Raw genomic sequence first — 27,035 nt, forward strand, 5'->3', positions numbered from 1 at the left:
GTCCCTCCCTGCAGTGGCTGTGTTTTCTCAGCTCTTTCTCATGCAAAGGTCACCTCCTCGCGCATCATTATTCCAAACCCCAACTCCTACCCGTGTTAACTTCTTACCACTAGTACGGACGAGCGGTATGTCTTAATGAGGAGTGGTCTTTTCCCGCTGAATGACCTCTGCACTCGTGTGAAGCTCCATATATGCCTCTTGTTGGTAACTCTGGGGATCAGCGCTGCATTCCTCAGATCGAACAACCCCTCCCTGTAGAGATATGTGCAGTATGTGGCTGATTAGAAACAGAGGCCGCTTGGTCTGACGGACAAAACCCAGTTCTTCTCTGCTCATTAATCAGAACTGTAAAAACAATCGTTCTTTGCTGGAGTGGGGGTCAGCTATATGTAACATCATGAATACCGCTCTCTGCATCTGTGCGTGAGCTCCACACAGCTTTGCATGCGAGGTATCCTGAGTACTCCAGGCTGATTTACGAGGCCCTGATAAGTGAAGGAGGGGAGTTCCTCGTGTGTACGTCGACCATTCCTCGAGGTGCGCTGGCAGAGAGACTTTTATTCAGCTGTTGGGAGATGTTTGTTGATGTTTGATGTTCCTAGAGTTCAGAATGTCTAAACCTGGAACTTCAAGATATTACATCTGAATGAAAAAGAGCTCTTTATCTGTGAGAGAAAAATGGGTTTAAAGGCTTCAGACCTTTTTATTAGATCATACTTCATCTAGAGATATGAAAAACAATGGCAGATTGTGGTTTTATTTTTATTTTTTGGACTCATCTGTATCTTGTCAGCAGCTGCAGGGGTTATGTGCTTCGAGTTTTTACATCCTTTTGAAACATAGTTAGCTAGAAGGGTTTTCAGTAGAGCTCATACCTCTGACAAGGCCCAACAGCCAAGTTCAATCAATCTGCATCAAATTTCACACACTTGTAGATAACAGTTCCCAACATCTTTCATCAAGATCCATGAATTATTCTCCGAGAAATCAAGGAAGATGTTAAAGAAAATTGAAAAGAGATGATTGATCCGCCTCGATCTGGAGCTGCACTACAATTTAATGTCCCCCCCCCCGGTCCCCGACCCATATACTGCATCCATCCACCAAGTTTTATGGAAATCAATCCAGTCTTGCTTATAATCAAACAAACGAGGAAAACATAACCTCCTCGGTGGAGTTAAAAATACTGTATGCATGTGACTCTGAAGGTCAGAGCCGGCTCAGACTCTAGAGCAGGTACAGGTTCAGTATTTAACTGAAGGACACTGTGACAGGTGTGAACTTATCGGCTCTGGCCTCTGGGGTCAGACACTCCACGCATGGCCGTTATGAAACCGGCTCCTGTGTCGTGACCCTCTGAAAGAAAGACTTTGAAGCATTTCATCTATGAAATGAGCAAAGAAATATCTTTCTACATATTTTGTCTGGTTCATACCTCACATTTCCAGCTGCAGTGTAATTTGTGTTGCCTTGAACCTGCAGCAGGTTTTTCATTGACTGGTGTTGAAACTCTCGTGGAGATAAATGTAAAAAGTAAATATTCCCGTGGACTCGTGACTTGACACGTGTCATTATCTCCTTGTGCAAACTGCAGCCTGCAAAGCCTGATGCAACGTTACAGCAGGAGCAGGTGGGTTAAAGGAATAAGTTGCTCAGTGGGCAGCTGGTGAAAACGAAAACCCGGCGGGATGAAGGGATCTGCTCTTTTCTTATGAACCGCAAGTCGTCGGAAATGCATTGTATTTTTCATCCCTTATTTATTTTTGCTTTATCTACGGAGTAAGTCCGAAAATCTGTGAAGCACATGAAGTAATTTCACTTGTTTACAAAGGAATGAGTGATTAAACTGTTAAAATGACTGTACTCTTGCACGTGTGTGTGCAGTGAGTTCATCTGCGTCAAAGTGTCTCTCCCTGATGCACCATGGGGGCAGGCACAGGAATGCAGAGGATGATAATGCGCAGACACCTCCTTTCCATCCCAGAGGGCCGCACTCCCGCCACCCAGCCCCCCCTCTGAACGTACCCTACCCCTCGTTTCCTGTGGCTCGGGCTGAGGGGAACAATTGCCCACCCTGATAAGCTCGCTCGGAGGGAAGACGACGTAGATGCGTAATCACCATGTTGGCTGCGAGCAATCAAGAACAATCACAAGCCCTCTTCAATGTTTATGTTGCGGTGGCCTTTTGTGCTCTTTAAGTGGCCGACCATTATTTCCCTATATAGCATCGCATAGTGGTTTGCTATCACTTCTGTATTTGTGCTTGGTTTATTCTGCTCGATTCCCTCAGTTACTGGTGATGGACAGAAACTACGGCATCAAATAGAAGCCAAATAAAAGTTAAGATAAGGTCTCGATGAGAGACACTGCCTCCTCACGCCCTCCCTGCACCAGCATCTGGTTCTGGGCTCCTCTGCAAATGCTGATAGGCAGCACTTGTTTGAAGAGGGCTGGGAGCGCTTGAATGTTTAACAGGTGTGCGGAGGATTTAGAGCTTGTGCCTATTGCGTTACGGTATAGGATGAGCAGCGGGCATCAGTCAAAGCGGAGTGCAGACAGAGGAGCGTGCGTACAGTACGAACACTGTGGGACCGAAGCCACATGTGCAAAACGCGATACAGACAAATGTCTGACATGTGTTTTTCCCATGACAGCAGGAAGATGTAGAGCAACCGACCCTCTGGAGCTATTTCTGCTTTTTTTAAAGATGTTTTTTTCTACTTGTTACTGGACGCTCTCTAGTTTAAATCCTCGAAAGTGAAACATTTAAATAAGCTCAGCAGTTTTCGAGTAGATTTGAATTGAAGATGCGCTGTAAAGATTTGAAGAGAATAGTTTTGCTGTATGGTAATCAGGATGACATCATACTTTGATGGCTTTAGCTGGATTCCTGTCCAAGTTTGGCTCTATTATGTCGACATTTCAGCCAATGCTGGAACTATGCAGTATATTTGAGGGAGTGGTTGGAACAGGCCAGCTGCAGAGAGTCGGTGGACGGGGGGGCGTTGGTGCTGGTGTTGGCGGTAGTTTAGTTACTTTGCAGTGTCGTGGGACTTCTCTTATTTATTCACACACAGATAAATCTTTGCTTGACTTCATAGTTTCCTCAATTACAAAGATAGCACAGTCCCTGGCCACTGCAGGTATGAAATACCATATTAATTCTGACATTTCTCCCTGTGTCGGGGGAAGTGGCGAGAAAATGCATTCAAGCAGCGGCGACGTGTGACCGGTCCTGATCTCGCCTTCTGCTTATAATGTCACAGCTAAGCCGCGTTTTTCTGTCCGATTTTTTAAATGTCAAGCTAATTGCATGCAAAGCAGAGCGTGTGGAGATGCGTTTAAAGACACATAACACGACTGATATTTTTTACTTTTTCATTCCCCGCAGTCTTTATCCTTATACGTTTAAATGTTCCCGGGCCTGAGAGGAGCTGCCGTCGTGTTATTGTTGGATGAAAGCCCCTCGACAGGCAGCGCCACGGCTTCCTCTGCAGCACATCCTGATGACACGCCGCCTCCCTGCAGTGAAGTTGTAATTGCTTTATCTAGCGCCGGCTTCTATAAATGACGCCTAATTGAGGGGCGGTCGCCGCACCCTTTCCTCACGTGGCAATCAACCTGCCGCGTTATCACCGCATCTTAATAAAAACTAAAATGATTGGGCCACAACCCAGGACTTCCCATCGAAACAGGGAAACTGAAGGAAGGAGGAAAAAGAAAACCAACAGAGAGAAAACATCCTGACCTAAACGACATGGGGAGTGGGCTTTAAATGCACAGGATGTAGAGATTGATGGATTGAGGCATGTCAGTGGAGGAGAGACGGGAGGAGAAAAGGACTTGTCACGCAAACAACGGGAGGAGCTACGATATAATGAGTCTCTTTGAAACATTTACAGTATTCACAAGTGGCTGGCGTCCACGGGAACAGTCATGCAAGTTCCAGCTGTGTCATTAAATCTTAATTCACAGCAATTTACCAATATTTACTTGTATGCAGTTCAGAGGGAATGTCTGTCAAACATGTCTTTTGTATGATTGTACAGTTGTTTAAATGTTTGCTCACATGTTAGTCATTACGGGAGGCATGGTAATTACATAAGAGCCGGCCAGATGTACAGTATAGAGAGCGGTTACTGTATATGGGAGGCCATGTGTTTTCCCTCTCGTGACAGACACGCACCTCAAGCCAAAGCTGTGAGAGCGGCACCATAAATTCAAAAAGACACGGTTGATTTCTAACGTAACAAACCGCAGCAGGTTTATACAAACAACGCGGTGTGATCATATTTCCAGTTTTCTCAAGGTATGCGTTTGTATATGTGTGCGTGCACGCACTGTTGCTTTAAGGGTTCAGGGAGAAATACTGAAACACAAACCTCAGTATATTCTATTGCAGACATTCTGAGTCATTACTGTGATATATGATCACAGCATCCACATTTATTATGTGTCAAAACCAGTGTGTAAATAAAGCTACTCATCAACAGGGGCCTCCTTTTGTGACGAATTATATTCATGTTGGATGATTCCACCCCTCTTACTTCACGTCCAGTCCCAGCCAGCGTTTTATCGCAGATTGTCACGCTCCAGTAACTTTGTGTTTGAATAGTGGAACATTTTATTAGATGGAGGGATGGAGGGAGGGTCTGAATGATCTCTATTGTCCCAATTTGGCCGACAGTAGAAGTCAACACAACCGTATATAAAGTTGGACAACGTGACAACTTCCGAAGAGTGAAGCCAAAGCTTCTGGATCTATAGGTCATAAGCCCCTCCTCCTAAATGTTAATGTCTGGGACATAGACCAGACAAAGAAGTTAAATTACTCTTGAAATGTATTTTCCTCAAAGATGGTTTCATGTTCTTTTACGTCGTTCTTATCACTCTGATGTTCACGTGTAAGTTTGTAAGTGATGCTTTCATTTTTTGATGCTATGGAAACGGGGTCGAACATAGTGATTGACAGCTGAGACTGACTCGTGATTGGTCGAGTGTGTGAATCGATGGGACCTTGATGAACAGGACAAAATGACTTAGACACACAGAGGGAGTCATCTTTTGGAAACAGCAAAGAAATATTAAAAACACTAAAAGTCTGTCCGTCCTAGTGAAAACACGTATGCAACAGCCAATTGAGCTTCTCAGTTAATGCTAACTTAATTCATATGACAGATTCAAACATGGCCGACTGTTAAAAGACCGACGTTAAAGAGAGACACCGTGCAAACATAACCAGGGCAGCGCCATATTCTCCTCTGCTGGAAAGTTCCCTGGTGCAAACTGATTCAGTGAATCAGTTTAAAACAGACCGGTGGTTACTAAAATCTTTACCTACAGACGTGGTGAAAGATTTACAAGGAGTTTGCGCCGCCCACTTCTCTCCAGGAGGACTCGACCTTCCGAACTATCTTTTCTCACGTCACGTATATATCTAGGAATGCATTGGTTGCCGCTGACATAATGAACCCTGAGCGATTGACCCCTGCATGACCAAGCCATTCCTGAGTGAAGCGTATGGATTCGGTTCCTGCGTCTGTCCGACACCGGCTAATGGCGAACAGATTTACCAGGATGAGAAAAAGGAATGCTCTACCGGCCTTCTGTGTGAATGTCAGGCCCGGCGAAAAAACGTCTGTGTCAAATTACTGTGGCAGCAGCGATAAGCAGATGTAAAGACCCTCGGGGCTTATTTTTTATTAAGGCCAAGAGGGGGTAAAATAGGAACTACGGTGAGAGCAGCACTCTGCGGAGAGTAATGCACTGCTCTCATGCAATATTTGTCCCTCGTGTCATAATGCACGTAGAAGCGTATGTCTTTCATGAATTCTTCCCAGGCAGAACAGAAATATATTTCAGGAAATCTAAAAGTTGACATCGAAATGCACATGGGGATTGATGCCATTTATAATTGTTTCAGGAACAATGGGCACCTCCAAGCAGCTGCATCGCTCTCAGGCAGATTTAAACAAGGTGACCAGGAGCTAAAGCAGGAGGCTATAAGTTAGCAAAGTGTTCGCAGGTAGCTCTTACCTCAGTAACGCTGTTAAAGCAGTTAACAAGAATGATGGACGTCAACTTGAGGTCTAGGAAGCAAAGAAAACTTTCAGAGTGGACTGCATTTTGGATTTAGAGTCAAATAAAACCCTTTTGTTTGACTATAAAAGACCCTCAGAACGATTCAGCAGACCCTGGTGGGGGGTGCACCGCTCAGCCACACCTGCACAAATATGACCTTCACGGAAGATCAAAAGAAGCCTGAAAAAAGTTTTGGCTGCAGTAAGAAAAGAGAAAGTGGTGCAGGGTTTCATGACAGAACACATCTCCAGCTGTTAAACACGAGACTGGATCTGCAGCGGGAAACATTTCTTTCATGGGGGGGGATGAATGGATTCGATAAAACACAACTAGATTCTGGAAGCAAACATCAAACTATATGTAAGAAAAAAGGCTGAAGAGGAAAAGTGGATCTCTTCTATAACAGGAGAATGATCATATACACACCTCGAAATCCAAAATGGAGGACAAAAGTTAGGTCTTCCACATTTTGCCTTTTAGATATGGCCCACACGCGACCTGTCACTGTGTATTAAAAACCACCAGGAGCAGTTAAACATCCAACCCTGCAAACCCTCGGAGGTTTCATTGTTTGAAGGCGTCCAGTCATGCTCTGTGTTTGCTATTTATCTTTGAGCAGACCGTCTTGTTTGGACATTTTTATAATCAGTTTAGTTTTCTGTGGATACACATCTGCTTGTAAAAAAAACAGCTTTACCTTTTCCTCTTTCTCTGCACTTACAAGTTCAGTTTTCCATCATACGTCCTAATGATAATAATAATAGGATAATAGGACTAAATTATGTCCCAATAAGAAGGATAAACACAGGCTAAAAGCATTTTTCATGCCACATTATGCCAATAATGAAGAGACTGTACTTAAGATTAAAAAAAAATATCAAAAACAAAGTGAAAACCACACCAACAAAGACATATTTTAAATAAAAATTTAAAAAGAACTGCATTTTTTGGACACACATCCAATATGTGTTGTTTTTAATGGTTTCAAAGAGTTTAATGATATTTTTATACGTAAATAAAGCCAGTAATTATAACTTAATAAAACCTTAAAGAAGTCTTATTCAAAGTTTTAAGTGGTAAAGTATAACCCTTTTGGTTTTGTTTTCATTCCAAATCTACAATAAGTGTAAATGTAGATATAAAGGCTTGATTGAACCAAAACACAAGAAAATAGCTCAAAAATAATTTGTTTGAAAACTGCTGATTATTTCTCGAGTCCATTCTCGCTGCTGATTTTATTTTCTTCACAGTTGTGGTTTGTGTGTGAGCGAGTGTTTTGCCATACATTGTGTTTGGGATACACCCACCTTAACCATTTCCGCCGCCGCAGGCTTGGGACCCCTTCTCCAAATGTTTGTTTAATGTGCGTTTGCTGCCGGACCATTGAGTGAGAATGGCCATCGAACAGGCAGCGGCTCGGAGAAAGAACAACACCCGACTGCTAATGGCTGACGTGAAGCAGGCCTGTTTTATTTAGCTAAGCCGGGGTCTGCTGGGAGAACTCAGACTTGTGACCAATGGTTGAACTTGCTGCCATCATATAACTACAACCGCAGTCGCACTCACAGCCACTTTAGGAAGCCCTGGGGGGGGGGGAGAAAACCTCCACACTGTGACCCAGTCCACACACTGGTCGAACTCCACGGGACAATATAGGGAAGTATGTGGTTACTATAGAGGCAGCTACCACATACAGATTAGAAATAAAGTGTTTGCCATGGCTACAGCCCTCCTTCCTTCAGGCCTTTATCAATGAAAGTGATCTGTCAGGGCTGCGGCACATCTGTTTTCAGGGGCCCTGGGTTCAGAGGATGAAAGCTCGAGAGCTGCTCGGAGGAGCCTGTTAGCAGGTTTTGTTTGTGCTGCACCTAAAAGCACTCAGCGAGAGGAAGGAAGCTGCGGCACTGCTACAATGCTCTTCTTTCATTAGAGGCCTCCACGGCTGTTTCTGGGCAGGAGATCACTCTGCACAGGTGACACTTCAGTGCAGTGTGGAGCGGCTGCATGAGGCCTGTAGGACTGATCCAGGGTCTGCGTCGTCAGACCACTTAAAGGCCCTGAGGGGCAAACAGGTCTAATCTGAACCTCTCACGTTTTTATCTTCCACCAAGGAGGTTATGTTTGCGTCTGTGTTTGCTGGTTTGGCACTACCCATTACATTTTGGAGCAGGCCTAGATAAATTACTGATATTTATCAGTGTGTGCAATTTGGTGCAGATCCAAATAAAAATCTGGATCTAGTGGATTTAAACGTGGTTTCATGAGGGGTTAGGTTTTTGTCAGCCACTGTACGGTAACAAAAAGGGCTCGAAACCTGTATCTACCACATGTGTGCAGCTGAGATAATGTAGCATCAGTAGGAAATCAACCGTTACCCCTTATATACAGAATGTAAGGGGACTGTTGGTGAGGTCGGAGCTCAAGCAACACATGTAATCTGTGGGGAATGTGCTGTTTTGCCATTGGACCGCGGACCTGGCGTCCCCAGACGTTGGAACCGCACTTGATGGTTTGAACAATCAGAAGTGACACTGAAACAACTCCTCATTTTTAAAACCCTCATATCTGGTGTTCAAGGCAATTTATAACAAACACAACTGTGACTTTTACACATTTTTCATCAGGGTTTTAAAATTGAACACAATGAATCAAGAGCAGTTTGCTGAACTGAACCCGAAGATCTTTTTCTCTCAGTTGTAAATGAAGTAAGCGGTTTTCTTTTTTCTTTCAGCTTCCTGTTTCTAATCCAGAGGGATGGGATGGGGGGGAGATAACGACTCAGATTAAATGAACTGTCTTCAGTCTGGACAGACGGATGTATCTGATCTCTGTGACCTCCTGCATTTCTTTCCTTTGCTATGAAAATGTCTTAATGTGATTCTGCCAGCGTCTTTCCCTCCCTCTTCCTCTCCTCCTCCCCTCCCTGTTTCTCTTTTTATCTTCTCACACTTTCCTCGCCCTCCTCTCTCAATGTGATTTCATTTAAAAGAACTAATGAGGTAAATGTCTCCACCGCATTTGATTATTTTCTCTGTCACAACACAAGCGGAGAGCCGCCTGCAGGAGCTGTAATAAGCTCTTAACGTTTCCTATCAGATTTTATGAGCATTTAGATGAAGCGAGACAATCTTCTCTAGCAAAAACTTCAAATTTCACCACTTCAAGATTCACTGTTGTTAATTTCTATAAAATCCTCAAGAGCTTTAACCGTGCACAACATGTCAATGGTCCTTATTTCCCCCATATTACACAATCTGCTGTCGAGGAAGACAAACTGACGCCAAAGTCATAAACATCTTCGACTGTTGATGCTCGCTGCTGGAGTTGATAAGCCCCACAGGATGGCATGGCCGGGGCTTATCGAGCTTGGCCAAGCCAGAGGACCTCTGCTATCGCTGGATCCGCCGGCAGAGAGAAAAAATAAATGTATCCCCTTATCTCCCCCTCTGCTGGGGGAATAACCCTCCTTCCAGCTCCCCTGTCAGCTCACTGCAGGTGGTGCTCTCGTCTGGCCCCCCTGGGATTTCGGTGACGGAGCAGAAACAAGACGCCCATTACGTCTGAACGACTCCTACACGCCGCCGAGAGGCTGCTACTGGCACTCGGACAAGATTACAGAAACGCGGCCCACGTGTTTGTCGAGAGACATTTGTTATCACATGGAAAGGGAGCTAATTCCAACACAATAGCCATGCGTGTGACAAAGTGGCAATAGGTTAACTATTGCCTGCTAATGTTTTTTTATGAGCCAAAATGAAAACAACCTCTGCTGTCAGCGCAGAGTGGAAACCAGCGACTGGCTCGTGAGAGAGAGAGAGAGGAAAAAACCTGGTTGAATTCCAACCAGCCGAGCCTGCAGATCCATCTGTGCTTCTCAAATGTGGCCGGCGAGAGTCTAACGCACACAAACACGGCCCTATTTGAACCAGGAGCCCGCTGTGCAGCCAGGACGTGTGTGGTTGACCCCTGAGGAGAGGCGCACGCTCTCAGCCTCATGACGGAGCGTCGCTTCTGCTCTAAAGCTGCAGGTTAACGTGATGGAGGGAAGAACGACAACTTCAACAACTAACATCAAAAGCCTTATGTTGTTGTTCCTAAGCAACAACCTGCATAATTATGATTATCACAATTACAATGATTCAATTGTACATAGTGTGTTTTAATTAAAAAATTTTATCTAACAGGAAGTTACCTTTTCCAGCTTCCTGTGGAATCCTGGCAGCTCAGATTAGAGAACATCACGTCCCCCGCTGCCTCTAAAACTAACTTCAGCTGTATTAATGATTGTATATATATGTTGCTGCACAATGCAAAAGTATCACAGGATATTTAAGGACTCAGTTTGTTTTGATTATTGGATTTATTCCACAAAGCCAGACTGGTTTGACGTCTGTATTATTAGCCTCTGCCAGCAGGTGTGGTCTCCAACTGTTTCTTGGCTCAGCTTTGGGAAATCTTTGTAGAATCCAACTTTCCCTCTCCACCTCTGCCGGAACCTGTGTTCTCCTTCCTCTTTTGTGCGTTTACACCTCTCGTGCAGCCCCTCCTTCCCCTGCGGTGCACGCTATTGTTTGTCCAGAGAGGTGTTGTGCCAAATTAAATATCCTCCTTAATCTCCGCTGTTTGCCGAACAGGTCAAAGCGCTTCCAGTGTGAAATCAACGGGAAGCCCTTTTTTTTGGGGGGTGATTAAGTTGAGGACACAAAAAACACAAGCGTTGAAGATGCATATCTTTATTGACTGATGAGTCGAAGCCCACGGGGGTGGGGGACATGTGTCATTTAAATGATTTGCGAGGTGCACTTGCAGGAGGCGGCGCACCAAGAGGCCACGTCCTTGTTGCTGCAGCCCCACTGCTGCTTCAGGTCCGGGCAGTTACTGTACTGATCAGCGTAGGGACAGGGGTTGGCTGGAGGACAAGGGGAAAAGAGAAGGTTAGTCGGGGATCGAACCTCTGACCCTGTGGTTCACAGACGACTCGCTTTACCTCCCATGCTTCACTCTTGTATACAGAGATAAAACTGTTGTCCTCCGCAAGTGGCCAAAAAGCACTCTCCTACCCAGGTATACACACTATAAGATATCTTTTATGGAACTACTTGATTCTATTATACAGTAAAACCCACCAATAGCTGAAACATACACATATGCATGAGTAAAAAAATCTACTCGAGAGCTTTGAATTGTGGATTCAAAGATATTTTAGAGGCAGAAATGATCTTAAATCTCAGTGTGCGCGTCCAGAAACTACTCAGCTTACTTGCTAATTACTTGGAAGCGCCAAAAAGATGAGGGAGGAAGCAGGAGGTGGTTGATACTGAGTAGCTCCATGATTCCTCTATCTCAAAAAGAAAGTTAGGTTAACAAGCTTCCAGCTGCTGATGAAGATCACAGATGCTATGATCCCGAATATTTAAAAGATATTGATCTTTAAGTCTTTTCTTTGTCTCTGTGCTTTCAGAAACTTTGCCGACTCCACACAATGAGGTTTGACTCCTCAACTTATAGCATGTTAGTATTTTGAATGTGTTATCTTTTCCTTTGGAGTTATTTAGATTGTTTATTATATTCTTTGTTTTCCTTATTCTTAAAGCGCCTATTGAAAGGTGCTCTATTAATACATTTAATTAAAATTATTGATTTTGTCATTCTACGGATGATAGTAAAGATATTTATTGTATTAGTTTGTAGTTAATGTGTTTCTCTCTTTATCAAAAACCACCATCTTTACTTTGTCATCTTTAACATTTTGTGCGTGATAGTAATGAGCTCATTTCTCTCCAGCTCAGCCTCTCAGGTTCGTTGATGAACTAATCAACGTGTGTGCTTGACAGGCACGACCTCTCCATGAGGGGATCATATCCTCCGCGCTCGCCACTTACTGCACAGTTTGTTGTCGCAGGCGTTGGGGCAGTCACCGCAGGAGGGTCCTGATTTGTAGGGGCGAGCGTACTGGTAGTTTCCCCTGTAATGTAGGGCAGACCATCAAATATTCAACATCACAGCGTAAAGACTCAGTGGATATCAGCCCAAATATGTCACGGACGTGCTCGGAGGAGGCAGAGCACTTTTAAATCACTGCCGAATGACAAGCGAGCAAAGTGGTGAAGGAAATTGGATCCAAACTGCAAATGTTCTCCTCATTACTTCATGTATTACCGCTCTGCTGCTGCATCCACTTTATTATTTGCCTTTAATGATGTTTTCAATTTTACCAAGGCTAAAAAAACATGGCACTTTTATTAGAAAAAGAAAATAGATGTTTTTAGACATACAGATATCTTGTGAAGTATTATGTACTTACGGTGGGCAGTACTGGCACACATAGAAGTACTTGTATGCAGAGTTGGGGCAGTAGGCCACAGCACAGCCGACCTGGTTGGACCTGTACCACACAACCTGAGCAGAGACACAAAATACACAAGGTCACAAAGGAGAAACACTTACAGATTGTGTGTATATATCTATACAAACTGTATATGACTGCACCTGTGTGTAATGTCCGATCATTCCTCCGTTGAGCGCTCCCACTCCGTAGCGCCAGTCCTTCACCTCGTCGTACCAGGACTGGATGGCGTCGCTCCACGTGCTTTGGTAGCTGGACATGTACAGGTTCTCTCCACAGCCACTAGCTGCAGTCACAGAGTTACACGTTTAGTCGTCTTAAACACAAAATGCTGTGTTCGATCCATGATCATATAATAAAGCACACTATTAACTACACCTCTAAATCTAAATTAATCCAACACAATATGTCTCAGCTGTAAAATCTACCTACCAAGGATCATGTTCAGAGGATTTAATTAAAGATCAAGCTGTATAACTTTTATTTTAAAGAATAAAATACACAGAAAAGATGTTTATTTTCAAGTTCTGTATGTTTTGTTTGCATTTGTTTTTATTTATTTATAATAAAGTTTATGACTCAACTGTTGAATATTCAGCCTCAATTACATTTCTTTGTCATATAGGTTTGATAAAGACATTTAGCAACAAATTTTTGTTTTGTAGAATATATCTATCGGAAAAGGTTTTACTCCCTAATATCAGTATCAGACCCAAATTATCCATATAGGTCGGGCTCTAGTATTAATGTTTATTATTAAAGTTGTAGTTTGCAATGAGGTTTCTGACATTTTCTCCAAACCAGAAAGAAAAAAATACTGATTTCAGTAAATAACATGTTTTCTTCCCATCTCTGTGCACATGCAGCGACAGTGTTTTCCTGTCAGGTAGTTTGAAACAGACAGAACTTACTGCTGATCTTCCTGGAGCTGGGAGGGCTGTGATTCATGGAGCAGCCGTTGGCCCATTTCTGAGCGTTGGCTGCAGCCTGGCTGCTCCAGCTCTGCGGGGAGCCGAGGGGAGAGCGGCCGTTAGATCAGCACATGTAGACCACCACAATACATCAGACGCCATTTAATCTGCATACGTGTGAGGGCTTGTGTGTAAATTCAGTTTATTCCTCACAGCAGGGGGGGGCATGTAGAATATTAGATCAAGCAATAATACGTTGCATTAATAATACTCTGCTTTTGAAATCATAATATCATATTAATGCACGTTTTCTTTTTACCATTTTCAGCATGTTGCTGGCAGTGGGCTGAACACTTCTCCTCAGGGCATTATGCTTGTTCACGATGTCACTCTGGTCTGAGGAGGACACCAGGACTGTGCCTGCATAGGAAAAAAAGACAGAGAGAACATTCAGGAACAAACCAAATATGATTCTGAATGATGAAGCTGAATCTTACTGAAGGACAGATGCAGGAGTAACAGTTACACTCACCCTCCTGCAGGTGGGGTTTCAGAGATGAGAGAGAAAAGAGAAAACGTACAGTATATTTGTAAAATGACAAAACAAGAATGTTACTCTTCTGTTTGCTCCACAATCAAACTGCTGGATTATTTTTCACTTACTGCCAAAGTCTCCACATCCTCTGCCCAGGTCACCTGCAGAGCAGCCAAGAGGCCCAAGGCGCACAGGAAGTTGAAGGCGTTCATACTCGCTGTTCAGTCCGAGACTGTCTACCTCCGAGGGCCACAGGTGTGATATATATACTCAGGACGGCGGAGACGTGTGAGATTCAAACGCAGGCTCAAGGGCATATGAAGATAGCGTGTAGTCAACGTGGCAGCGGTGAGAAATCGGTGGAAGGCCGCGGTTGTGTTTACACTGTACATCTGTGATAAAGGTGCATTAAGCATACCATATTCTCCCCGTGGGGGCAAGGTTATGGCCAGTGGGTGTGTCTTATCAAGAAAGAACGCAGTATCTAAGGTAAACCTCGATAATATCAAGTATAAATAACATTAAAAAGTTAAGCTAACACGCGGAGCGCTGCGTCCTTGACAGATGGCGGAAGTCGTTTTGATAAAGAGCAGGTTTGTTTGTTTTGTTTATCAATCAGGTGATACACTGAGCATATAGAGTTTAATATAAAACAATCAAATACATAAACATCACATATACAGTAATGTATGATGGACTGTAAAACCTGTGGTATCGAGCCATCGTCATTCAGAGGAGCCACAATGTCAAGTCTCAATGTAAGTGAAGGTTTTCTGCTGCTTCATGAAATACTCGACACAAGGTGACATATTCAAGTTCAAGAAAACATAAAAAAGTTGTTTACTGGTTGAATTGTATAATATATGTGAAAATTTAGACAGGTTTACATTTCATATATATATGAAGTGAAATTTAATATCACGACATGCCTTGCAAGGGTCGATTACTGTGACTGTTAAAATTGTTTGTTTAAGATTTAAATCTACTACAAAGACATGCAACACATATTGTCTTTGTTAATATTAAAGAAATGCAAAATGAGTAAAGTACAAAAAAAGGACCAAGTGGAATAAAGAGAAGCAAAAATAATCACAAACCGGTGAAAAACCACAACAAAGATACATGAAACAACCACATAAGTCATAAAACTAACACAAAAACACACTGATTAAACATAAATGAACATAAAAAGACCTTCAACAAACACAAACTGACAAAATATTGACACAAAACAACCAAAATGTGGCTTTTCAACGACTTTCTCACGATCCGTCCAAAATCTGACATTCATACATTCATACTTTAGTAATGAAGTAAAATAATAAGTCACTATGTGTGATGACTGCAGCTTTACCATTGAAACACATGAGGGTCGGGTGGGCGTGACACAAAGATAAATAAATAGATAAATAAACGTTGATTCAATCATAGATTAATTCTGGTGTCTGAAAACGTTTTCTACCACAGACAACTGTACCTCTAATATTTATGTACTTTTATTTTTAAATTCATTACATGTCAACATATATATTTTTACAATGGGTATGTAAAGCAGTTTGTATAATTATCATTATTATTATAATATTGTTTTTATTATTATAGTGAGTGTGTTCAGTGTGTTGATCTGCTCCCCTCCTGCGTCCAGCACTGGTAGGTGCACCCTCTACTGCGCATGCGCCGAGCCGCTGGTCGCCTCTATTTGTTCCCAGACATCATCATCATCATCATCTTCTTCATCCTCATCCTCATCATCATCACAGGTTGAACTGAACATCCTCTCCAACAAAGACGCATCTCTCTCTCTCTCTCTCTCTCTCTCTCTCTCTCTCTCTCTCTCTCTGGTATTTGGATGTAGTCTCTCGCTCTGATCTGTCTTTTGTTGTCGGCGAGACACAGCGCGGAGCAGCAGAGGAAGAGGAAGAGGCGGGAGGAAGAGGAAGCAGCCATAATAATAATAATAATAATAATAATAATAATATGAAGAAACGCTTTGTGGACGCGAGCAGGCTGCGGAAGATGAAGAAGCTGAAGATCACGGAGCGTCTGTCTGAGAGGTAGATGTGCGGCCGCTGTGGTCTTTGTGTGAGATGTCATCGCTGTCACCTGTCTGCCTCATCACCCCCTGTCTGTCTGTGTCTGCGAGGCGTTGTTAAATCCACCAGCTTCTCTTCATCATGTGGTGACTTCATCCTGCTTTGTTTACACACACACACACACACACACACACTCTCACACGGATCAGCAGCTGTGGAAGGGAACGTGGCCTGTTGTTCCCTACAGTCTGCTGCTGTGTGTACAAATATCTGCATGTGTACCAGATGTATATTAATACTTGTGTTTTTAGACAAGGCCAAAATATAAACAGCTGTTTTAGATTTAAAAGAAAGATGCAGGAGGAAGAAACCACTTGTTTTATGAGCCATTGTTTCACATAAGAAAGATGGAAAGCAAATAATAATAATAATGAGAATTATAACAAATCAAAGCTATTTTTATTTGGAATGAACTTTTCTGAAAAATAAGCAATGTTTTATTTATTTTTTATATTTTACTTAAATTTGTAAGAAAATATGTTCAAGTATTTGACTTTAAAAAACTTGCGTTGTTGCACAATTTTTTACTTTGCACGTTTGGGAGCTATTGTGATTATTTTACATTTTAAATTAAAAAACATAATCCATGGATCCGGGAATTTACGATGCTCTTCTCCTGCCTCATGTGTCTTTAATAGGAAATAGTACATTTTCTTTGTGGAATTACTTTTTATTTTACATTACTAGTCAGGATACCACAGAGATAAATTAAAATACACTCATTTAGTAATACTATAAAGGAAGATTTGAGATGCTGTGGTTCTCCCTTTATGATTAAGATGAACTGATCCTTTCCGATGTGGAATAACTTGCACATTTTCATATATATATTGAAATTACTAGCGGGATAAATTACAATACACTCCTTTAGTGACACTAAACGTCCAATCTGTGCTCATGTTAAGAATTTATCTTTGCTTTCACTGTTAAAAGATGAAGTATTTCCTTTTTGATGAGGCTATTTTATTCACAATAGCAATGATGTGAATTAAGATAATCTCTTTTAGTGACATTATAAAGCCAATTTGAAAATGTAAGCGGGATTTAAGCTGCTGTGTTGCTTTCTCTTGCCCACATGATTCTTCCAGGTTAGATAATTCCATCGGATACAAGATAATTGAGAAATAACTTCCATGTTGTGGTGAAAAAACCCACAAGGAGATGTTTAACCACACATCCTCCTCTACGTGTGTTATTAAAAGGCAGATTTGATGATGTGGACGTGTAATGGGATGCTGTGGAGCTCCCTCTCTCCTCCAGATGAAATATTGCCATGGTTACCAAACAAAGAAGGGGGTGATGTGATAGCAGCCTATGGACGGGCAGAACAAAGGAGGAAACCACAGCTCCTGTTTGGCTCGTGGTCGCCTGAGAAAATGAATGCGGGAGCGCTCATTGTTCTCCGTGCGCCTCTGCTTGAGAGGATGTTCTGCACTTTTAAGATGCAGCTGCTCAATTACAGGCTTCACGTCTCGTATCCGATCCCAAGCGTTTTATTAGCTCACGAGTGTGTGTGTGTGTGTGTGTGTGTGTGTGTGTGTGTGTGTGTGTGTGTGTGTTTAATGTCTCGGCCAAAGAGGCGTATTTCCACGTCTATATTTACTAGAATCAGGGGCTGGACTGCTCGTTAGTGTCACCGACGTGTTGATGTTTGACATTTAAAAAACATTTTCATGTGATTTTTTTTATTGCTCCTCCAGTGCGTACACCTTCCTGAAGTTTATGGTGATGTGGACTGTGGTGCTGCTGGCCGATTTCATCCTTGAATTCAGACTGGAGTACCTGTGGCCATGCTGGCTGTTCTTCGGGAGCGTATACACCACGTTCCACTGCCACGGCCTGGTGAGACGCCCCCGCCCCTCACGCATCCCCCTGCAGTGTCATTCCAGACTGTGTGCAGTGATGAGGATGATGTTAATTCCACAGAATGAATCCAGTGCATTTGACTCAAATTTGGTGTTTTTCTGTGTTTGCAGGTTATCTGTGTTGTTTTCGTCTGCGCTGCCTTCACTCTTGACATCTTTTGTTTGATTTTTGTTCCTTTGCACTGGCTGTTCTTTGTGGCCAGCACCTACGTGTTGTTCAATTACATATGGCACACAGGTGAGTCAGTGGATTCTTTTGTTTTGTGACAGAACATGTTGTTTTGTCATGAACATGCAGCTTTTTTTATTTGAATAAATCAGTTTTATGAGTTTTTTTCCCATCCCTTCACGTCTGATTATTATTTTATTTCTTTTCAGAGAAGGGCATCTGCATATCCACGGTGTCCCTGTGGATTATACTCGTGTACACAGAGGCTTCGCTCCGACTCAAAGACCTTAAAACCTCTCACGCCAACCTGTCTCATCTTTTCGCTGCACACTGGTACGTTTGCCTGTTTTGATTACTCCTCCGCCAGCAGAAGTGAAATTAAGTCTCCAGATTGAGGAATCTTGCGTGAAATGAACTGAGCTGTCATTAATAAAAAAAGCAGCATTAGTATTAAACTTCTCTGAATCCCCACGTGTGCTGTCAAGAACCAGCCTCCGTGTTTGTGTGCCACAGATTACGGGAGCAAATTCACTTTTATGCCACAAGCCAAACGCCAGCCGAGTAGGATTTAAAAGATTTAAATATGCATGCATTTATTAATAGAGTAGGCATTAATAATACAAATCTGTCAGCCAAGATGTTTATATCTTTACAACCAAGCACACGTATACTAAGTGTCTCCCCTCTGTGTGCACGTGCAGTATTGGATATCCTGTGGTATATCTGGGGTTTGATGCCACCTGCTACTTCACCAACATCTTCAAGCTGCGCATACAGAGAGCGGTTCAGAGCGAGAACGACTTCCACATGCACCTCCTGCAGCACTCGCTCCCCCCAGGCCTGCAGGTTTTCCCCAAGACAAGCGCCGACGGCAGCAGCAGTGAGTTCAACTACCAACCCTCACAACTACACACTCATTGTTGCTCTGTTCGTCCCCAGCTTAGCTTCTATATAAAGTTTTGTGTTTTTGTGCTACACCTCCTGGAGGTTGTTTGTCAAACAAGATTCCAGCGGTGAGAGATCAGAGGTTTCTGTAGGTGGCGCTGGTTTTTCTCGTGTGATCAACGCTCAAAGTAACATCTCTGTTCTGCACTGTTTATTACAAATGAGCAGAAACTGGGTGTCTGGATCAATAATTACCTTTATCAAGGAGGTTATGGTTTTTCTCCGGTCTTGCTCTGACATAGATGTGTTTGATATTATGTAACAATTCCCAGAGAATCATTCATGGATCTTGATGGAAAAGAAAACTAGGCACCTTCAGGGAACCGATATCTATGAGTGTGTAATTTGGTGCAGCTTAATTGAATGTAAGTGGACAGTTTGCTGCTGCTTTTATCATTTTTATGCACTTTGTTGTTCTTATAAACGGGAGGTGAGTCAGAGGAAGGAGCACAGGTGAGTCCATCCCGCTCAGCTACAGCTTCACCGTCGAGGAATCTTTGTCTGCAGCTAAATTTCTAAAACACCCAAATGATGAAGATGAACTTTCTCTGCTGGTCTCTGTTTTACATTTTTATATCCCTGGTGCAGAATTCAGCTTAGATCAGGTCAGGTCTTTAATGCTAAGAGAACATGATTACTGTAGTGAAACAGAAAACAAAAAACTGATTGAAAACTTTTGAAGAACAGAAGTAAATGCCTGTGACTACATATGCAATACAGTGATGGCATTAACCTTTACTTGTTCCTGTGTTTGCAGACTCGAAATGGAAGATAAAGCCCGAGTCGAGTCAGTATCAGTGTCAGAACGGTGCTGTCGTGGCCCAGGACGAGGCTCACACTGTGGACTGCCTCCAGATCCGCAGCGAGGAGAGAGCGACGGAGAAGGGAGCGCAGGAGGTGAAGTCAGCTGAGTCGCACCGGCGGCAGTCGTCGTCCAAACACGGTGCCGCCGGTGAGTCCAGAGATCTGCTGCACGGTGGTGCGGGAGGACCAGAATCCTCTGCCACCCCGGAACATCTACCTCAGGAGGAGCAGGGAAGCAAAGCCACGCGGGCGGCCAAAAGCTCCTCGCCGAAAACTCGAAGCAGCACGAACACGCCGTCTCCACCTGCAGCGAGGACTGAGAAGAAGCAGAGGTCCAGCTCCAAAACGGTCAGCCCCAACCGGGACGTGACGGACAAGACAGCGACTCAGAATCACCACGCTGAGCAGACGAACAAGTAAGAATGGGATGATCCACCTCAGCTCGGTGTGAGATGAGTCATGTGGTGGTGAAATCAACGCTCCTGTGTCTCTCTCTGGATTTCAGGCTGGAGCAGGAGCTGAGGAAGCTGAGGGGGGAGCTGCAGGCGAGCAGGCAGAGCGAGCAGGAGCTGAGGAGTCACATGTGCAACTTAACCAACAGCGAGAGGAGCCTGAGACCTGAGGTGTCTCTGCTCCGACAGTCCAACATCCTGCTGCAGAGCAAGTGAGTGATGAAGACTCAGGGGAAGGGTCTCTGTCTGTGGGCGGCTTTACACACCACAAGCAAAACTAACACAGGGGCTGAGATAAGGAGATTTTTCTTACCCAATTAAAACCCCCTAAAGCCATTTCATATTCAGGTTGATTGTGGTTTAAAGTTATTTTTATTTAAATAATAATTTTACTGAGATCTGATGATATACTTTGGAATATTTTGATCTGAATGTTTTGCTGCATTGTGATGAACATGTATTAGAGTTTTGATCACACTATTCTGAATACTGTACATTAATTGTGTCACCAACTCTTTTTGTGTGTTTTCTCAGCACAAAAAAGAATGCAAGCTTTTATTTTCTTAATTTTTAAAGATATATGTTTCTCTTGTTTACAAAGGTTTATCAAAAAACTAATAATGGTCTTTACAACTTTAAAACTACTGAAAAATATACTGACTTCATAATTTAGTCCAATTACAACAGTTCTCTAAACACCTTTCTTTAAACAAATCCTGGTTCCCCTTTAACCTGCTTATTTCTTTATTCTCTGGTCTCATTTCTGACCTTATCCAAAGTGAAGTTAACGTGTTTTCTTTCCTGCAGGATTCTGTGTCTGACTAAAACCAAGCAGCGGGACAAACAGAGCGGTGTGATGCTGGAGAAGAAGACCCGAGCGGAGACGGAGGCCCGACTCTTTGCTGAGAAGCAGTTGGCTGAACTTCAGGCTCAGAAACTGGAGGAGGCCGCCAGCTCAGCACGGAGCTTCACAAACAGGTAAATCCCATCGTCAGCGTCGAGGTTCACTGCCTCAGAAGCTGGATCTGCATTTGTTTACAGCTGAGTACAATTAAACTCTGCTGTTAGTATATGGGGAGAAATTGGAAGAAAAATCCTAATTATGCTTATTTGCTCTCTTGCTCAGGGTTAGACATTAGCTGCGTTAGTTTAGCTGCAGTTACTAGTTACTGTTAGTTACTGCAGGGTTACAGGGGTAGCTTAGCTTAGCATAATGACTGGAAACAGAGGGGAACGGTTAGCCTGGTTTTATCCAGAGTCACAGTGAGCTTTAAAGGTGTTGGTAGGCAGACTGGGAAACCTTAAAGAGCAAGGCTGGCTGTGTCTGCGTGTCTGCACTTCCTCCCATTGCACAACCGCCGACCTATGCGCTTGACCAATCGCGTGTCAGTGTCATCTGTCAATCATGCCATCTCTTTTAAAGCATCGAATAACCAATTAAAAACAAACTTACCAGAAAAACGATCAGTGTGATAATAGTTACCTAAAATTTTTTCTTAATGTCCCATCTGCTAACATGGAGGAGGTGGGGTTTATGACCCTATACTGCAGCCATCCACCAGGGGGTGATCAAGATGATTTGGCTTCCCTTGTGGGAGCTGTCATGACGTCCATCTTTATTTACAGTCAATCTTCCCGTCTAACTCTCGGCCCAAAAAGAGCAAATAAGCATATTTTCATTAATGATATTATGTTGATGAAATGCCATGTTTCTTTCTGTGTGATCTGGTCTTGACTTCGAAATGAATCCCCTCTCTCACCGCTTCCAAACTGTTATTCTCTCCGTCTCCTACACCAGGCAGGAGCACTGTGAAACCCAAATGTTAAGGAAAAGGGTTAAAGATCTAGAGACAGAGTACAAACAACTGCAGCTGGAGTATCAAGTGAAAGAGAATCGGGTGGTAGATCTAGAGAGTGATGTTGAGGTATTTTGTTTTCCTCTATTTCAGAATGAACTTGTGAGTTTGTCTGTGAGTCTCCAGTGGTCCAGTACTTGGTTGTGTTCAGTTTGGTCATGTAGTAGTTTTGCCGTTTTTTAGTTGTTGTTCATGATTATTTTGTTATGTTTCTAATACTTTGTGTTTGTGCAGTTTATTAGAAACATCCGTGGTTTTGATGATGATGGGAAGTTTGAGTGTTTTTTAAAATTTTATTTTGGCCTGCAGTCAACGTATCGTACCATGGAGTATCAGGGCCACGTTGAAGAAAAAAAAAAATTCTGAGATTTGGAGAATATGGAGTCGAAATATGAGAATATAGTCGCCATTGAGGAAAAAGTCTGAATGTTTCAAGAAAAAAACGTTTAATATTGGAAGATTAAAGTAGTATTTTAATGAGAAAAAATATTACAAGATTAAAGTCCTAATTTAATAGAAAAAGTCTAAATATTACAAGGATAAAGTTGTACTGTAATGAGAAAATATTTTATAATATTGCCAGAATAAAGTTGTAAATAAAGTAATAATATTAAGGATCCAAAATCATATAAATCATATTACGACTTTATTCTCTAGATCTCAGATTTGATTTCTCTCATTTGGTCCAAATACTCGTATTATTGCACTTTGTCATCACATGGTTATTTTCATCAGGTTTGGTCATTGTTGTATTGTGTGGTTTGATTTTCAGTGGCGCACTCATACATGACGCATGCTGAAACAGACGCCAGGTCTTTCATACAAACATTGCACTGCCTGTGAGTGCAGGTCAACTCCTTCAAAATAAAACTTTAAAAGTTACTGTTAACGCAGAAAGAATCATCCGTCAGAATATCACCGTGCAGCTTTCATGTTTGGTGACTGGCTCGCTCATCATTGTTTCTCTGTGGTGCTTTGGTTCCTTAAGTGAACAAAACTTACTCCATTTCCAAAAGAACTCAAGAAAAACTGACTTGAAATTATAAACATGCTTTAAAAACACTTGGGAAACCAAAGTGCTGACTCCCTCAGGTGGTCACCGCAGGAAGTCAAACAAAATGCATGTGTTCATGTTTTGCACTTGTCCTCACTGTGGGTGTGTTCTTGGACTCAGGCGTTGGGAAAGTACCGCTGTGTGGAGAAAGAGACGGACATGCTGCTGTCCACGCTGTCGGCCATGCAGGAGAAAGCTCAGCATCTGGAGTACAACCTGAGCGCAGAGACTCGCATCAAGCTGGACCTGTTCTCCGCACTGGGAGACGCCCGCAGACAGCTGGAGATCGCTCAAGGTTCACACTCATATATCATATCAGTTCTCTCTCTGTGTGCAACATAAGTTTTAAAACCTTAAGTCTTCTAACTGGGAGGACGTGTCTGTGTCTGAGGAAATCTAAAAATGGTATCAGATTAGAATTAAATCTGAAGCAGGGGACAAAGAACAATAGTTGAGTTCTGGATGGGAATCTGGGTCTCAAAGCTCCCACAAGTGGTATTAAAGCACTTTGCATTTTGGCTCCACTCCTGAACTATGAAGTAATTTAAGTGTTTTTCCATTCAAGCATTTTCCCAAACAAGGTAAAATGTATTTAAACAAAAATATTTCATGTAATACTCTCAGACGTGTTTATAAAAATCAAGACTCCAGGTCCAGAAATTGAAGCCTATGCGGAAGTGCACTTCTATCTTGATGTATAACGTCATTATTCGTCGTTATTATTTTCATACAGAGGTTATGGTCTCAATCACAAGTTTAAAGTCTTCTTCAATACAGCAGAAATAAATTATGATCCCATGTAGAGTCAAATAGACCATAAAACACTGTATACATTGGGGGTGTGGTTAATGTGTGATTGACAGCTAGCAGCTCTCAGGTGTAGGTGGGCGTGCAGAGTCCTCTCAGTCAGGCTCCACCCCCCCTCTCCTCCAAATATGGTTACTTCTGGTTTTTAAAACAACCAAGATGGCGCCGGACAAAATGCCAAACTAGAGGCTCCAAAATGGCAGCTCTCAAACCATCAAGGTGGATTTCCACTTGGTTATATTCTACATTTAAAGGTCCACACCTCAGTGGTCAGTTGTTTGAATCACTGGAAATTTTGCACATTTTATTTCTTGTACAAATGTCATTGCGAGACAAGATTTAGGCGTGAAAACATAATTTTTGTCGATATGAATCTGAAGAGAAATAAGCAAATTTCGATATATTTAACTGAATGCACTCTAGTTTCAAATATATGAATATCTGATTTCTCTTTCTACTGTCCTCAATCATAGATTTCACGTTTTGATTTTCAGTCGTCGAGCAGGTTGTGGCAGAAACCAATAGGAATGTTATAAGTTTCTATTTTTGTAGAATGAAATATGTTTATCTGCTCTACAGATAAAGTGATGAAGCAGAATCGGGAGATAAGCGAGATGAAGCAGAAGATTGCGGAGGTGATGGCCGTCAGCCCCGGTGTCTCCTACATGGCTCCTCGGCCTCAGGTGCCACAGTATCTCACCAAGCTGCTCAACTCCGAGCGCTACATGCTGAACCCACGAGCGCTGATGTACCAGTGTCTGAAGAAATGAAGGGAACGCCAGATCCCCGGACCTCCTCGCCATCCTAAAAAACTGGCGGGGGAGGGGTTTGAATGGATTTTTTATCACAGAGCTAAATGACAACACACAGTCGTCTACTTCCAGCCATGAGTGGAACCAGAAGGAGCCTCCACATGTCGAATGCCTTTAGCTGCACTGACGGTGCTACTTCATTCTGTATATTTCACGTCTCCTCTCGCACATCACGAGCTGAAAACGAAGATATCTGATATGCAGAGCTGCCGTAGGCACGAGTTTTATGTGAAGACGCCGCCATGACAGTGTCAACCATCAAACTGGGATGCAAACAGAGAAAAGCACAAACATCTCGACCAGTTCACACACTGAAGGTTTGTGGGGAAACTGGTGCTGGGTTTTTACACAACTGACAAAAGAGTAGATGAAGCGGCCGCAAATGTTTAGTCCAAATAAAACTGGACCCCGTCGATCTGCCGCTCTCCTCTAGGATCTGAAATGATCTCACATCCGTAAGTATGAATTCATTCTTTACTTACGAATTCCGATTATTTAAGTTCAAATTTTGCAAGTACGGTAATTCCTTTACGTTACAGACGCACTAACAAGTTACCGACTGCAGCTTTAAAAAGACAAATCTGTTCCTGACATTAAAAATAAAAATAAACAAGTATTATTCTTACACACGGTTGTAAGATTGAAAAAAATACAATCATCTTTGTTTTAATAGTTATTACAGATTTATCTTGATCGGCAGTGATGCTGATAAAATCTAAATCGAATGATTTTTGGTGTTTTTGAGGACAATATTATTGAATTGGCCTTTTTATATTCCTAGTGAACAATGACCGTGAACCAGGAAACTTACACTGAAGCAGCTAAATAGAAATAAGCCATTTTTATTCGTATCATTTACACCTCTGCTTTTTCATATTTGAAAATATCTCATGTGGAAAAAGCCTTATTATATAAAAAAAATATACATTCTGAAGTGTTTTGGATTTCAAGCTTCAACAGATGTTGGTCCACTTAGCTTTAAAAACTTTGAACTTAACATTTACTTACACTAGTAGGATAATAGAGAAATGATACCATTGAATTATGTCCTGAACCTAATTCTGTTTATGGACTTCAGTTGTATTTAAAACCTTCTCCATACATTCTTTGAATAAATAAGAGTATAAATGTATAAACTACTATTATTGTCCAACATCAACATATTCTAAATTTTAACAGAGCAAATATGCAACAATTATTGTCAGGGCCTGTCAGGACTTTGATCATTTGGATTGAAATCCAGACGAAAGTCATCGGTTCATTGAATTAACAATTTAAAATCTGTTGTTTATTTTAAGCGACCCCTCAGAGTTGGCATATTTCTATTCTACGCCGTCTTTGTTTGAAATTTCTAGAGCGACATCTGAGCGTTTCCCCTGAACAATGACGCCATGTTAAATTGTCTGTGATTGAGCTGATCACGTTGAGGAGATGCAGGAGGAACAGGAGCTCAGCTTGTTTCCACTGACAGCTGAAAACTAAGCATTGATGTTTGGCAGCTTTCTGTCTCGCAAACGGAGAAAAGAGAGAGAGAATGTGTTCGAGAGTGACGCCATCGGCCCGAGATTAGAGTCAAAGTGGAGTTGTGATATAAGAAGGAACGGTGTCGACCAAACGTGGTTCATGAATTTAATTACTGTGCCTATATACGCTACTTTCAAACTGGGAAGTAAAACACAGATTTAATGTGAAAGAGTAATGTGTTTGAATTGAAGTGCTATGTACTGTTTTTGTAGTTTTTTTTTATTTTAATTTCGTTTGTTTTTTTTACTCACAATGTACAGAATTGAAAAATCGCCGCTGAAAAACACTCATGAACTGGATGTCGCCATTTTGGTAGCTTTTTCTTTAGAGTGTGCGTTTCTAGGGCGTTTTATATGGAAAAATATTTTTAGTCTCGCTGTACTTTTATTAAAACTGCTGTAATTTTGTACGGCAACGTGTTTGTCAGCATGAAACGTGTTTTATTCAGCTGTTATTCGAGCACACATTGTGACTCTGAGTATGTACATGGATCTACTTGTACAAGGGCTAGTTTCTTAACATTTTGAACAAATAATTGTCGGTGATGCTCTGAGGGTGGAGATCCCTCCCTCTGATACACCAGGATGGGCTTTTGTATAAATAATTTAAACAAGTGGATTTTCTCTCATTTGTGTGTGTGTGTATACATTATTTAACTGGAATGAACTCAGTTACTTCAGTTTCCAATCTTGAAGATAAAAATACACCAAAGCATACTTTTTAAGTTTGGATTTCTAGAATATGCAGGAAAATTTTTGTCTAAATGCAAAAATGGACCGTT

The 27,035-nt window shown here is 42.2% G+C and overlaps 2 protein-coding genes across 2 annotated transcripts; one reads left to right on the plus strand and one right to left on the minus strand.

Moving 5' to 3' along the window:
• Positions 1 to 10,862: 10,862 nt before the first annotated feature.
• Positions 10,863 to 14,085, minus strand: LOC118099579 (cysteine-rich venom protein-like). Its single transcript, XM_047338195.1, has 8 exons — positions 14,002 to 14,085; positions 13,871 to 13,874; positions 13,658 to 13,758; positions 13,339 to 13,429; positions 12,571 to 12,713; positions 12,386 to 12,480; positions 11,964 to 12,046; positions 10,863 to 10,990 (listed from the first exon to the last, which is right to left on the minus strand). Exons 1-8 carry the CDS (start codon positions 14,083 to 14,085, stop codon positions 10,863 to 10,865), a joined length of 729 nt encoding a protein of 242 aa, XP_047194151.1.
• A 1,210-nt stretch (positions 14,086 to 15,295) lies between these two features.
• On the plus strand, positions 15,296 to 26,675 carry si:dkey-12h9.6 (macoilin). The gene is made up of 11 exons (XM_035143768.2): positions 15,296 to 15,927; positions 17,667 to 17,808; positions 17,943 to 18,069; positions 18,210 to 18,333; positions 18,702 to 18,880; positions 19,703 to 20,165; positions 20,255 to 20,413; positions 21,009 to 21,179; positions 22,000 to 22,126; positions 23,232 to 23,406; positions 24,498 to 26,675. Exons 1-11 carry the CDS (start codon positions 15,851 to 15,853, stop codon positions 24,686 to 24,688), a joined length of 1,935 nt encoding a protein of 644 aa, XP_034999659.1. The 5' UTR covers positions 15,296 to 15,850; the 3' UTR covers positions 24,689 to 26,675.
• The last annotated feature ends 360 nt before the right edge of the window (positions 26,676 to 27,035 follow it).

The sequence above is a fragment of the Hippoglossus stenolepis genome, chromosome 20 (assembly GCF_022539355.2).
Source record: "Hippoglossus stenolepis isolate QCI-W04-F060 chromosome 20, HSTE1.2, whole genome shotgun sequence".
Classification (NCBI taxonomy): domain Eukaryota; kingdom Metazoa; phylum Chordata; class Actinopteri; order Pleuronectiformes; family Pleuronectidae; genus Hippoglossus; species Hippoglossus stenolepis.